Source organism: Trachinotus anak, unplaced genomic scaffold, assembly GCF_046630095.1.
Source record: "Trachinotus anak isolate AG129_WGS33_773 ecotype Australia unplaced genomic scaffold, CSIRO_AGI_Tana_v1 ptg000004l, whole genome shotgun sequence".
Taxonomy (NCBI): domain Eukaryota; kingdom Metazoa; phylum Chordata; class Actinopteri; order Carangiformes; family Carangidae; genus Trachinotus; species Trachinotus anak.
The window spans coordinates 21244230-21257315 of NW_027273855.1; the positions used below are offsets into that span (position 1 = coordinate 21244230).

The window sequence follows — 13086 nt, forward strand, 5'->3', positions numbered from 1 at the left end:
AAGCAGAAACATGAAGGCCAGAAAAACCAGGAAGTGCCAGGAAATGTTTAAAGTTCATAAACTGCAGCGGTGAGTGAAGGTAGAAGCCCAACAACAGCTGTGCACAAAGTTTAACTTACTAGTAAATAATAATCACAACATTCATAAACACACAATTCATTCGTTTGAAAGCAACTTTGAATAAATAAAAGGCTTAAATGTCAGAAGTGCTTCCTGGGCCCCAGGACCAGTGAAGTCTGTGTCTGAAAACACGTCACTCTGTCCTGAAGCTGGAAACCAGAGAATCCTCCAGAGACAACACAACGACTGTGAAATGTTAGCAGCTGTGTCTTCCATCAAAATACTGATTAAAATCTGTAAGTGATCAATGAAAATGTTTAATGCAGGAAATGCATCAGTCTTTAATTGAATCACTCACATTGAGAGCAAATGAACAAATACAGCAGAAAAACAGACTCTGGAACCATCGACTGAAAAAGTCAAAGGTTTGTTCTCATCATCTACAGCTGAAATTAATTTGAGCCACTGGGGGGAGATGAGTTACTTTGCTAACCCTATAATCTACAGTAGCTGTGTTGTGTCTCATTTGGCTTTAAATTGGGTTCAAAATTTGAAATTTGAATCTCATTTTGGGCCAAGAAATTATATAAACATTTTATGGCCTCACAGCATCAGAGCCCCGTTCACTGTTAAAGAGCAAACCGGGTTGACATCGAACATTAATGTTCCCTCTTTGGTTTCTAACTTCAGTGAAGAGCTGCATGTTCACAAATACTGACCAAACTGTTCTGAGGCACAGGAATAAGAACAGTGAGTTCTGTCAGAGGGTTGGTTCTCCTTTAAATGCACAATCCTGATTATGATTGTAGAGTCCAATCCATGATTATAGTGGTCTGTCCTCAAAGCATCTGGTGCAGGAAAATAACAGACTCAATTATAAACATTAAGGTCATTACAAAAGCCTATAGAAGACTTCAATAGAATTATCATTTAAACTTGAAACGGAAAAAAAATCCATGATAGAATTGAGATTTCTGACACATGTATGTGTTCTAGGATAAAACACTGGACTGAATGAATGTGAGCAAAGCAGGACAAGCAGGTTCCATTTGAAGGTGTTTAATCTTTTGCTTGCAGTCAGTCAGATGTGAGTGATTCATGTCTACAAATGAAAGGAAGCGAATATACAGGTCAAATTCTATCACTTTATCTTGAATAAATCAACGAACAATTCTAAATCAAAATCAGTGCATACATCGCTTTAAATATATAATCGTGGGAGAACAAACCAAGGAGATGAAATGTACCACTTAACAACAAAATACACATGACTTGAGGAAATACGATGAAATAAACGACTCACTGGACAAACTCAGGAACAAAGGTGAGAGCAGCTCAGCTGAAGGACAAACGGAGAATGAGCTCAGGACACAGAACAAAGAAAACTCAAGACACCTGTGTGAGCTGCCCAGCTCTCCACCTGTGCTGCTCAGCCCTGCAGTCATGTGACCCCACTTCCCACAGGATGCTTTATTTCAGTATAATTTAAAAAGAAAATGCAGTACTTCATTTTGCATTTTCATTTTCACTAGTGGTGTGCGATACTGCATATTTTGGTATCGATCCAATACCAAGTAAATACCGATACAGATACTTTTCAATAAAAAAGGTGGATGTGTCATTGAATTGCTAAATCTCAATTAATTTTCATGACCTTAAGTGTTTTTTGTGATGTTTCCTTTTTTATTATTAAATAGTTAAAACCCAGGACAGAATTAGGACAAAGTTTATAATTAAATAGAAAATGTTTTATTGTCAAATTTTTTTTCAGAAAAATCTTAAATAAAAAGTGCACGCGAACCAGTAAACAAATTAAAACAAACAAGTACTGTTGATAAACTATAATACAACAATTAAATTAAAATTCTCACATTTCAATTTCATTTTCTTAACACATTTCAATGGGATAAATGTATTACATCAAGGTCTTAGCATAATTTAATTTTTTGAGTTGGCTAAAGTAATAAATAACAGTAGTGTTACTTTCAACACTACAACCTGCCTGGATATTCTCCTCCATGCTGAAAGGCCTCTGCCAATGACCTCTGCCTCTGGACTGGGGGTCTTGCAGCGGGGCCAGGGGGTGGGGGATTTCTCTCCTCCTCTCTCCGTTTTTGTAGCTTCATGTTTCCTTTTGGATGTTTTTTTTTTTTATATGTTTATATAAATTGGTAGTGTTTCCACTATACCTGACTAGCTTTTTACACTTCATATCAACATATCAGCTCCTCTTCCTCTCCGCCATTCTTCTGTTGTATTTTCTCTGTGCGTGTGCTGGTGAACCTGAGCCGGAAACTTGCTTGTTTGTTTGTTTGTTTGTTTGTTTGTTTGTTTGCTTGCTTGCTTTGCGCGTCTAAGTGACGTCACGTGACTCACGTGACGGCGCAACATCTAAACACAAGAGGGGGGAGGGGGGGAGCAAAGTGCGCCTGCTCTGTGCTGACACAGGAGCAGCGAGTCCGGCGACCTGGCTGCTTCCTCTTTGCCGGAACCGCAGCATTGCAAACAAGAGCAGAACTTAAAGTAAAGAATCGATCTCACCAGGTTAGTATCGATCCGATACCGATACCGACTTGGTATCGATACTATCGATATTTGGATCGATCCGCCCACCACTAGCTGTTACACAATTGTGGATTAACCGATTGGATTAAATGAACTTCCTCTTACTAGGATGCTGAATTTGAGGATGGTGTCTGCTGTAACGTTTGAAGTTTCTGTCGGTAGTTTGTGATGAAGGGCGTCAGAGGGCGTCCTCTGTTTGTGTTACTCAACCGCTTGTGTAAGACGTGAATGCTGGCTGGTTAGCTAACGCTGGTGTTCGCTTCACTGAAGTCAGGCGCCACAATAGCTCAGCAACGTGTAGGATCGGTAGCTAGGTTGGCTCATCGTATTTCCAGATGTTTGCCAAAGTCGGAATGTGTTTGGCCAGACTACACGCTGGTGTCACTTCACGGGCAGCGCTAAGAGTTGCGCCTCAACTCTGCAGACACCAGCATCGGACCTTTAGCTCTGAGTCTACTGCTGTCAAGGTAAGCTGCTGCAGTGTTTCTGCTAGCTTTCAAATAATGTCATGACTTGTGACTTTTTAGTACTGATGCATTCACATGTAAGCAGCATTTTAATATTACAAAGGTGGAGCTAAATTTGAACAATTTTACGCATTGTCAAGTAAAGTAAAATACCTGCAAACTAAAGCTAAATTCAGCATTTGAGTAAATGTCCTGTTCACACTGTGCCATTGAACTGCAGTTAAAGGTATTGGTCGTAAAAACTTAAAAAACACATAATTTGTATTAGGAGAGACTGTGTGTTAATTAATTGAGAGGTAGTGGTTATTAATTTTACAATAATAAATAAATCATATAGCAGAGATGGAATATAACTAAGTACATTTACTGAAGTACTTTAGTACAGTTTGGGGTCACATGCACTTTACTTGAGTATTTTCATTTTGTGCTGCTTTATACTGAAATTCCACCATGTTTCAGAGGGAAATATACTTTTTACTTGCATTTATCTGACAGCTACTGGTTACTTTTCAAATTGCTATTTAACATATGAAACCTATTCTGCTGTGTTTCAGGTGCTGTACGATGGGCTTTGTCCCATATGTGTGACGGAGATCCGGTTTCTCCAGTTTCTGCAGAGAAAACAGCAGAAAGTGGATTTTATTGATATCTCCCTGCCAGGCTATGAAGGAGGGAAATACAAGGACATCAGCTATGAGATGGCCATGGAAGAAATGCATGTGATTGATGAGAAAAATGAGGTAAACTCCCACTCCACTGACTTTATTAAGACTGTAATATTTTATGTGACTTTTGCAGGTTAGTCTAAAGGTAATGTTATGCTAAGTGGCTAAATGTGTGTGTGGTTGTAGGTTCACCGTGGGATCCCGGCATTTGCAGTTATGTACGGTGCTGTGGGCCTCGGTTGGTTGGGGCGCTTCATGATGTGGTCACCTGTGAGACCTTTTATGGACAAATCCTACGCCATCTTTGCCAGGAATCGCCTAAAGTGGACCGGACGTGGGGAGGAGTGCACCACAGGACGCTGTGAAAAGAAATCACATTGACTCTTCAGAAAAAGAGTCAATGTGAAAAAATAAAGTATGTTGAATAAGTTAATTGATTGTGAAGAAGAACTGGATAAATACCACATGGTTAGTTCCCTTTAACCATTGGTTTATCATGAAGCGTACTGGAAAAGCTTCAGTACTGTTTTTCTGCTGAAGTGAAATATTGACTGCTGGATGAAAAGTGGATGTTGATATGAAGTGTATGAAGATATTGTGTAGTGCAAACTGTTATTCTAGCTTGATGTCCTTAGTTAGTTCAGTTAAAAGTTGCAAACATTTTGTAAAGAGTGATATAAAAAACATATATAATTAGAATCATGACAGTAATAGATGGTTGCAAGATAAAAGCTAAAACACTTACTGTAAAAAAGTTTCTGCTGAAACTCCTGAAAATGTCCTTAATATAAAAATTGGTTTATAATGTTAAGTTTCATATTAAGCACACAAGGAAATGTATCTTTGATATCAGAGAGTTTGATATCAGAAAACAGAACTACAGAAAATAAAAAAAGAAAAACCTGTAACTATATTAGACATCACAGTGCAGAAAAAGAGCCTTTCTGCAAAAGATAAAGCGTAATGGTGTTCTTCATATGATATTGTCATACTATGGAAAAATATTCAGAGATAAGACTGGAAATCACTGAAGCAAAATACAGTCAATTTCTTGTCATAAACACTATCTCAAACTGTGGTTCATTAGGGAGCAGATAGACCGAACTTTTCAGTCTAAAATTAGTCTAAAATAATATCAACTCTGAAAAAGAGAAGGTTCAGTAGATTCTTTCTTATAGTATATGTGAGAGTGAAATCCATATCCAGCCATCCTGACAATAAAGGAAAATCAAAAACCCAAACTGACTGAGTTGGCATGATATTTTTAATCTGAATTACTTCTCATAAGTAATTTCTGTGAGCTGGGCAGACATGTTCAGACACTCGAAGCGTTTTTGATCTCACGTGAGCCTGTTTCATCAACATACACTGCAGTGGAAAACAGTGTCTTCTAAAAGGTTATGAGCTCTGGCTATAGGACACTAATGTTTACAAAACACACTGTGATATAAGGCAGACACTTCTCAGGCTGATTTACATATTTTTTTATATTTTGTTTTTCTTTTCCACAACAGCAAATGTCAATGACTAAAATTTATTTTAAGTGAGGCTTTAAATACAGCCTGCAAATTCTTGGGTGATCATTTATTTGCATGTGTCAAGAACAATCTAAAGCATTTTATAATATGTCATTACCACTAAAGTCACTACAGAACTGTGACGTACTTTAGTTCTCAGTTTCTAAGAACTAAAGTACACATGACACTCCTGTTTATTTTGGAGGGAGGTGTGTGTCTGTGTGTGGGAATGGGATGTGCTGTCATGTAAGACGCGGCTAACATCAGCTCACTGGGACCCTTAAGTTATCTCCCCCTCCCTAATTTTAGATCTGTGCATGGCAGTCAGCAGTGACAACACATGACACTAAGCCTGTGTGGTCTTTCTGAACATTGGTTGAGCTGGTCCACCCCCAAGCTCAGCTCAACCAATAAGATAACAGCTCTGCACAACAGAGGGATTGAATTAGGTGTCAAAACATAGTAGAAATAGTGTTTCTGACTGTTTGGCTGAAGTGGCATACTAGATTACAAAGGACAGAACACTGGTTGAAGAGGAAGTGTAAAGAAAGAAGAACTAGGTGCTCTGTTTCAGGTAAATCTGCAGTGTGTGCTTCAATGAGATACTTTCTGTCAAGGTTAGAGGACCTTTAAGCTGCTTTGGTTCATGACCTTCTCCTACCTAGTTGGGAAGCAACCATAGTAGATGTTTGACTATTGCGCAGCTAAGGTGTTTTCCTGTCTGTCTGTGAAGGCATTAAAGAAGCAGTGTGTGCTTGCATAGATCAGTGTTTATTGATCCACCTTATTTTAAAAGGAATATAATACGATCTTATGTGTTAGGGATATGATAGCAACTGAGGGCAAAGCTGTCCTTAAATTTTCATGCCATATTGCAGACATAGTCTCTACCCTGTTGACATAGGGTAGAGACTCATTTACAGGCTGTGTAGACTGATTGTCATTTGATCTAAGGTTTCATGTTACATTCCAGAGGGGACACAGTACTAGGAAACGGTGTGTATGGTTATTGTGGCACATGATGTTTGTACACAGTCTGATCAGTTCACTATTAAAGCATGCACACTCCCCTCAGAGTGATTTGTTTATAGAATTGACCATGTGCCTCTGCTCTGAACTCACGTGCAGCCGGGATATTAATGTGTTGCCTCATACTTCGATATGTTTTTTTGTCCTTACTGTTTTGTAGGGTAATTAATTTGTTGAATACTTGTTATGTATACATTATTATTATTATTATTATTTGTATATAAATAATACAGTATACATTAGGTGTTGTTATATCTATCTATCTATCTATCTATATATATATATATATATATATATATATATATATATATAGGTTGTGTAGAGTGAAATATCTTGACAACTATTGTATGGATTGTTGAAAGTAGTTCCTAGAGGATGCATTTTTTTTCGTGATCCTTTTTCTCTAGCGTCAGCAGCAAGAATTTTCTTTAAACTTTTTAACTTATTCAATGAAATTTGTCAACATCTATTTGGTGGATAGGCAAAAGATTTGCACAGATGTTCATCTTGCTTCAAGACAGAACTGTAATAACTTTGATCCCCTGACCTTTTATCTATTGCCATCATCAGGTCAAAATTTCCAAAACAAAGACAGTTCCATGAACCTCAGCTGTACCCTGTTTAGCTTGAATTAGCAAATATTATCTTTCCAGCATGCTAACATGGAAAACATTATCCCTGCTAAACATCAGTATTTTCATTGTGAGCTTCTTTGCATTCAACTCAAAGTACAACCTCCTAGAGATGTCTGAGACTTAGTCTTGTTTTAATGTATTTGCTTTTTTTGTTTGTTTGTTTGTTTGTTTGTCTTTTCCTAGATTCTTGTTGAATATGCTGCTGTTGCATAAATCAATGCAGGCTCAAGAGTGACATTTGGACTTTGATTGCCATTCACCACATCAGGTCTAACATGGGTCGCTACCTCAGCACCAACATGTGTTCAAGTTCTGTGAACAGGACTTTGAGATCATACTGCAAAATAAGATACATAATGAGCCTTATCAGAAGGCACTCGCGTTTGGCCAAAGCACCACTCTGCTTGGACGTCCCCAGTTATACACAGCTGTCACTCCCTCATCTTTCCAGAAAAGCCACTTTGAAAACTTTAAACTGCGGTGATATAACCTCCACCTGTTACCTCATCCGCAGAGATTTTACCCAAGAAGTGAAAGCTCTCCAGATTGTGCGTTTTTACTCATCCTCCAATAAGGATGTATTCAAAGCCAAAGCTCCCATTGGGATCTTTGAGGAGGCTCAGAACAGTTTTCATTGGAGTTCACTGGGAGGACGTCTTGGTGAATCATTTAATCGACTGTCCAGACACATAAACATTTATTTCAAGAGAAAGGATGTTGTACCTTTAACTGAAAATGCGAGTCTCATTGTTGCAACTCCAGAATATCTTGGCAGATCACAGAGGCGTTATCAAAGTCAACGAGCAGCCAGAGAACGAAATGTATCTGAGGGCAAAGACACAATGCAGGTCTACAAATCCAAAGACAAACAGGAGGGCTCAGGAACAAGTCCTTCAACCCAGGAAATGTCTGGATTGCAACTATTTCACATCAGCTCTTTGGCAACAAGATTTGGTGAGAGCTACAGTTACGTTGCTAATCACATTAACTCAGTCTTTTCCCGGGGTTTTGCAAAAGCTGAATTGCAGAAGAGTGTGCAAACCATGTCCTCCAGTGGAGGGACACAAAGAAGGCAGAAGAGGAGAAAAATGCCAAACACCTGTATTATAACCTCTAAAGAACCTGAAATGCCTCAAGTAAAAGCGGGCGCTGAACAGGCAACAGTGGAATCTAACAATCTCTACCTCCACTTTGCGAGACACATCAACAAATACTTTGGTGCCAAGGTTACTGATGAAGTTCAGAACAGGGGAGAGCACCTTCATGTGGAAAAGAATAACACTTCCAAAAACAACTACTCAACAAAAGCTACCTCACAAACTCAAGGTGCTACATCACAGCTGAAGCATAAGAAACCTATCATCCCTGAAACTGGAGGCCTTTTCCACAGTAGCCATGTTACAACTAACTTTGGGGAGAACCATTTCCAAATGGCCGGTCACATCAATCGGTATTTCAAAGGTCAAAGTGGACTGGATGAGGACGCTGATAGAAATGTTTTGATGAAGTCAGACCTTGGATCTGCTACCTCTGAGAGACTTAAGACTGTAACCTTTATGGACTGTCTTCGCCACCCCACAAGTGCCATCCCTGACTTGCTGGGTGCCTATCTAAAACTGGGTCCCTTGACCCAGAATAGTAAGCCCAAACCTGCCATGAGATCTCCAGGGGCAATATTAAATAAAAAGGTGGGTTGAGGTCACATGTCAAGTGACTTCACAGTGATCAAGAAAATATAAAAGTAAAGTTGTTTGTTAGTTGAGAAAGCTGTATAGTACGACCCTGACATGCCTCATTTGCCTAAATCTCATTCTGCAAGTTGGTGTAGCATTGCTTCTTAAAATTTTATTTTCAACTACTGCTCATGAGACTCACAGGATGTAAAAAACTAAACATTTCTGGTCGTATTTTGTCAGCTTGTCTTGAGTCGGAGGCAGGCAGAGGAAATCACACGTGGGCTGATTGGCAGTCTGGGACTGGCTTCATCCCCAGGAGAACTGATTGCCTGTGTGGAGGCACTAAATGAACACCTTATCCGTTACCCCTCATGCAAAGCTTTAATGTGGCAGGTCTGTTGGAGATGAAACATCCACATTTCTGACAGAAACAGATTTTACCCCAGTCCATTCTTAAAGATGTTTCTGTTTCCAGGAGAAAATTGCAGTCACATTGTTGAGAAAGCGACGAACCTACAGAGATGACCTGGTGCTTCAGAGCGCAGTTAGAGAAGCCTTGGCTCTAATTGGCTATGTAGATCCAGTCAAAGGTTGTGGCATTAGAGTGCTCTCAATTGATGGTGGTGGCACAAGGTAACTCCAAGAAAATCAATTATAAATGAATGATATTCCCTCCATGCTATAAACAGAACTATAACTGCAGCTGTTTTTTCTTCGAATCTGTTTATTATTTTTTGAATTAATCTATATAATGTTTTTTATACAAAACGTCAGAAAATAGTCAAAAAAGTCCATCACTAGTTGACAAAGCCCATGGGTTCAAGTTTCTTATTTCATCTGGCCAATTGTCCGAAACCCAAAGATATGTAGTTCCATATACTATGGAACTATATATAGAATATATGTAGATATATAGAAATAACACTAAGATATGAAAAGCTAAAAAGACTGCATGCTCAGATGCTGGACTTAAGTAAAAGTTGCAATACTACAATGTTCAATACTCTGTTAGAAGTAAAAGTCGTGCACTCACAATTTTTAAGTAAAAACACAATACAAACTGTTGGCATTAAAATATGCTTTAAGTACTAAAATTAGAAGCATCCACCATAAAGTATATTATATTATATTATATTATATTATATTATATTATATTATATTATATTATATTATATTATATTATATTATATTATATTATATTATATTTTGACTTTCCCCCAGGAATCATTAAAGTCTTATCTTAACCTATAGGATTTAATTGTTGATTATATTTTGTATTACTCAAATCCTTTAATATAACTAGTAAATAAAGTTTATAATTAATTATCATAACAGTTCCCAATTAATTTTCTGATACATTTATCAACTAATTGTGTCAGCTCAACCCAGAACCTTGAACCCAGAATGGTCTCTGTCTCCTGTGTGCTGCTTACAATTGAATATATTTATAATCATGACCAAAACAACACATGATGATATGTGTGTTCTTCTTCACGTTATTAGTATTTTGTCTTTGCTTTTTCCAGAGGTGTGGTGCCTCTGCAGGTGTTGAAGCTACTGGAGGATGAGACAGGCAGAAAGATCCACCAGCTGTTTGACTACATCTGTGGAGTGAGCACAGGTGATGATGATGGTGATGTATTCTCAGCAGCATCGTGACACTTCCTAGTATAAATCTTTAATTTTGTGTTTTGCTTTTCTGTCTCTGCATGTGTTTATTAAAGGTGCCGTTCTAGCCTTCATGCTGGGTCTGGCCCGTTTTTCTCTGGAGGAGTGTGCTGACATGTATCGTCGATTTGGCTCTGAAGTGTTTCGTCAGAACCCACTGGTTGGCACTGTGAAGATGGGCTGGAATCACTCCTACTATAACACTGAGACATGGGAGACAATATTACGGTATAGATTCTAACAACAGTATACATGTGCTCCAGTGAAGACAGTGAATTATCTACATGTCAATAAAACCACAATACTATCTGCTCTGGCTGAATTTTCTGCTTTTATCCTATTTAGAGAAAAGCTGGGAAATAGAGTGCTTATTAAAACAGCCAGAGATGAGTCGAGTCCCAAGGTAAGAACACTGCAATCACAGTAGTATGATCAAATCAATGAGTGGGTAGAGTGCTCCGCTGTGGTTAAACTACAGTTAGCAGCAATTGTGGTTTTAAAATTTGAGTTAGCACAGGTTTAACAAAAGGTGTCATTATTATCTGCTCAGGTTTCAGCAGTGAGTGCTGTAGTAAATTGGGGTACCAGTCCTAAGGCCTTCGTCTTCCGTAACTACAACCACAAACCAGGCTCTCTCAGTCGCTACGCAGGAGGATCAGCCTACCAGATGTGGCAGGCAGTGAGAGCATCATCAGCTGCCCCAGGATACTTCCAAGAGTTCCCTTTACAAAGTGATATTCACCAGGTAGGAGACTACAATTAATGTTTTCAGTGGGTGGAATAATCAAAATGTCATTAAAGTTACATTTATATGTTGAAAGGTGTCGATTGTTGTGATGAACTTGCAGTTTTCAGCTGAATCTGCTGCTCCTCTTGGCTTCATGGAGCTTTACAGTGAGTTTCAGCTTTCAGCGTCCAACCCGCAACTTTAATGTTTTAGTTGTCCTCTTGTTCTCTGCACATGGTCAACCACACCTTAAAAATGTATACTGCACACAAAAGCCATGTTTTTAATGTAACTGTAAAACTAAACATTTTCTCAAGGAAAGAATTAAATAAAACATAAATTTAGGATGAGAAAAAGTTAAAAGACCTTCACCTGCTCTCCCAAAAAACTAACTTCTTTCTGCAAAAAGAAAAAATACTTAAAATATATTGTTAACCTAAAAATTTTCATACAGTCCCTAAATGAAATTAAGAACATAGGTGCTTTTATATTGCACTTCTTAAGAAAGCCGCTAAGTCATATTTTTTAATCAAAAGGAAGAACACATTATCAGAAAATCTGAATCAATTGAATGGCCTCTTTGTGTTGTCTCACATGTACAATTCAGAGTAGATTGTTATTGAAAAAAGTACTTGTCCTGTTAACTTGTAGATTTATTTCTGTGTCTTTTTGTAGGACGGAGGTATTCTCCTAAACAATCCTTGTGCCTTGGCAGTCAATGAGAGCCGTTTGTTGTGGCCCAACCAGCCCTTCCAGTGTGTGTTGTCCCTCGGCACAGGTCGCTATGACAACGCTAAGAGGGGTCCTGCCACCTCCACCAGCCTGAGGGCCAAAATCAGCAACCTGATCTGCAGTGCCACTGACACCGAAGGGGTCCACACCCTTTTGGACGACCTGCTTGCCCCAGATGTCTACTTCCGCTTCAACCCCATGCTGAGTGGTGAGGTGTCCCTGGACGAGAGCCGACCAGGGCCCCTGGAGCAGCTGCAGAGAGACACTCAGACTTACCTGGAGAGAAACAGGCCCAAGCTGGCCAGGCTGTGTTTGGTGCTCGGTGCAGAGCGCTCAGCTGTAAGCAGAACCAAAGACTGGATGAGTGAGAGGGCATGGGAGATGAAACAGAGATGGGTCTGAGTGGCACATCCTATGCACAGATGCAGACATACACAGACTGTGGACAAAACAACAGAAACAACTTAAAGTGCATCAGCCTATATGTAAAAACAAGTCTGGTGAAATGCATAATATGTTTGTTGTTGAGACCTCAAGTCAGTAGTCATTTTTAGCCATTCTAGCAGCGTTGCTCTGTGGGTGACGATGTCAGTGTGTTGGTTGCTCCTTCACTGGACCAAGACTGAATTATCAGTCTTGAATGGACCACCATTATTTCCAGATGATAAATCCAAAAGACTCTGGATACTCCTGAAGTTTCCTTTTAGCGCCACAATGAAATTGAATGTTTCAGTCTAAGTGAAATGTCTCAACAACTGATGGTTGGATTCCCATGAACCTTGGTAGAGAAATTCATGTTCCACTCAGGATCAATTAAAACAACTTGGATGATCAGTCACCATCATTTATCAAAGATTTTTGAATTAAATATAAGACAACTTCCAGAGGTAGAAGCCAGACAGTTGCTGAATCTTCTGAGATTCAAATTGGTCAAGACAGTTCTAGTATTTTAAAAGGTTTCTCTTATTTTTTTCCACTCCCTGCTGTCTTTGTACTGTATGCCAGATCAATACAATGTTCAGCAGGTCTCACATACATACACATACCATATCGTGTTACTTCTTAAAATAGACCCACAGAACAAACATGCACATGAAATTCACACTCTCATGCACTTTGTTTAAAAAGCTTTGCGAAATTTGTATATGTGATGTAGTTAACTTCATAAAATCACAATTTACTTTGAAAATGTACTTCTCTGTGTTGTCGACTGTAATATAAGATATATATCATGGCACTTTATGCTTTCATATAATGTTGTATGATTTGGGCATTTTACATGTATGTCTAACATAAAAATAAATATTCATGAAGACTTGTTTCCTTGTCATTTTTTTTAACTGTT

The 13086-nt window shown here is 38.7% G+C and overlaps 2 protein-coding genes across 2 annotated transcripts; both read left to right on the forward strand.

Annotated features, from left to right (window-relative positions):
• Positions 1-2602: 2602 nt before the first annotated feature.
• On the forward strand, positions 2603-4998 carry LOC139620903 (uncharacterized). The gene is made up of 3 exons (XM_071476925.1): positions 2603-3092; positions 3647-3832; positions 3944-4998. Exons 1-3 carry the CDS (start codon positions 2961-2963, stop codon positions 4136-4138), a joined length of 513 nt encoding a protein of 170 aa, XP_071333026.1. The 5' UTR covers positions 2603-2960; the 3' UTR covers positions 4139-4998.
• A 137-nt stretch (positions 4999-5135) lies between these two features.
• LOC139620899 (calcium-independent phospholipase A2-gamma-like) lies at positions 5136-13054 on the forward strand. Its single transcript, XM_071476917.1, has 9 exons — positions 5136-5848; positions 7122-8626; positions 8855-9007; positions 9090-9247; positions 10141-10235; positions 10339-10510; positions 10628-10685; positions 10833-11027; positions 11685-13054. The coding sequence occupies exons 2-9, from the start codon at positions 7214-7216 to the stop codon at positions 12141-12143; spliced, it is 2703 nt and encodes a 900-aa protein (XP_071333018.1). The 5' UTR covers positions 5136-5848; positions 7122-7213; the 3' UTR covers positions 12144-13054.
• Positions 13055-13086: the final 32 nt, after the last annotated feature.

Excerpts from the sequence above, each read along its gene's own strand:
- LOC139620903 (XM_071476925.1), top strand. The coding sequence starts at position 2,961 with ATGTTTGCCAAAGTCGGAATGTGTTTGGCCAGACTACACGCTGGTGTC. Across the intron at positions 3,093-3,646 it reads CTGAGTCTACTGCTGTCAAG|GTGCTGTACGATGGGCTTTG; the intron begins GTAAGCTGCTGC and ends GCTGTGTTTCAG. Across the intron at positions 3,833-3,943 it reads TGATTGATGAGAAAAATGAG|GTTCACCGTGGGATCCCGGC; the intron begins GTAAACTCCCAC and ends GTGTGGTTGTAG.
- LOC139620899 (XM_071476917.1), top strand. The coding sequence starts at position 7,214 with ATGGGTCGCTACCTCAGCACCAACATGTGTTCAAGTTCTGTGAACAGG. Across the intron at positions 9,008-9,089 it reads GCAAAGCTTTAATGTGGCAG|GAGAAAATTGCAGTCACATT; the intron begins GTCTGTTGGAGA and ends TTCTGTTTCCAG. Across the intron at positions 10,236-10,338 it reads CATCTGTGGAGTGAGCACAG|GTGCCGTTCTAGCCTTCATG; the intron begins GTGATGATGATG and ends TGTTTATTAAAG.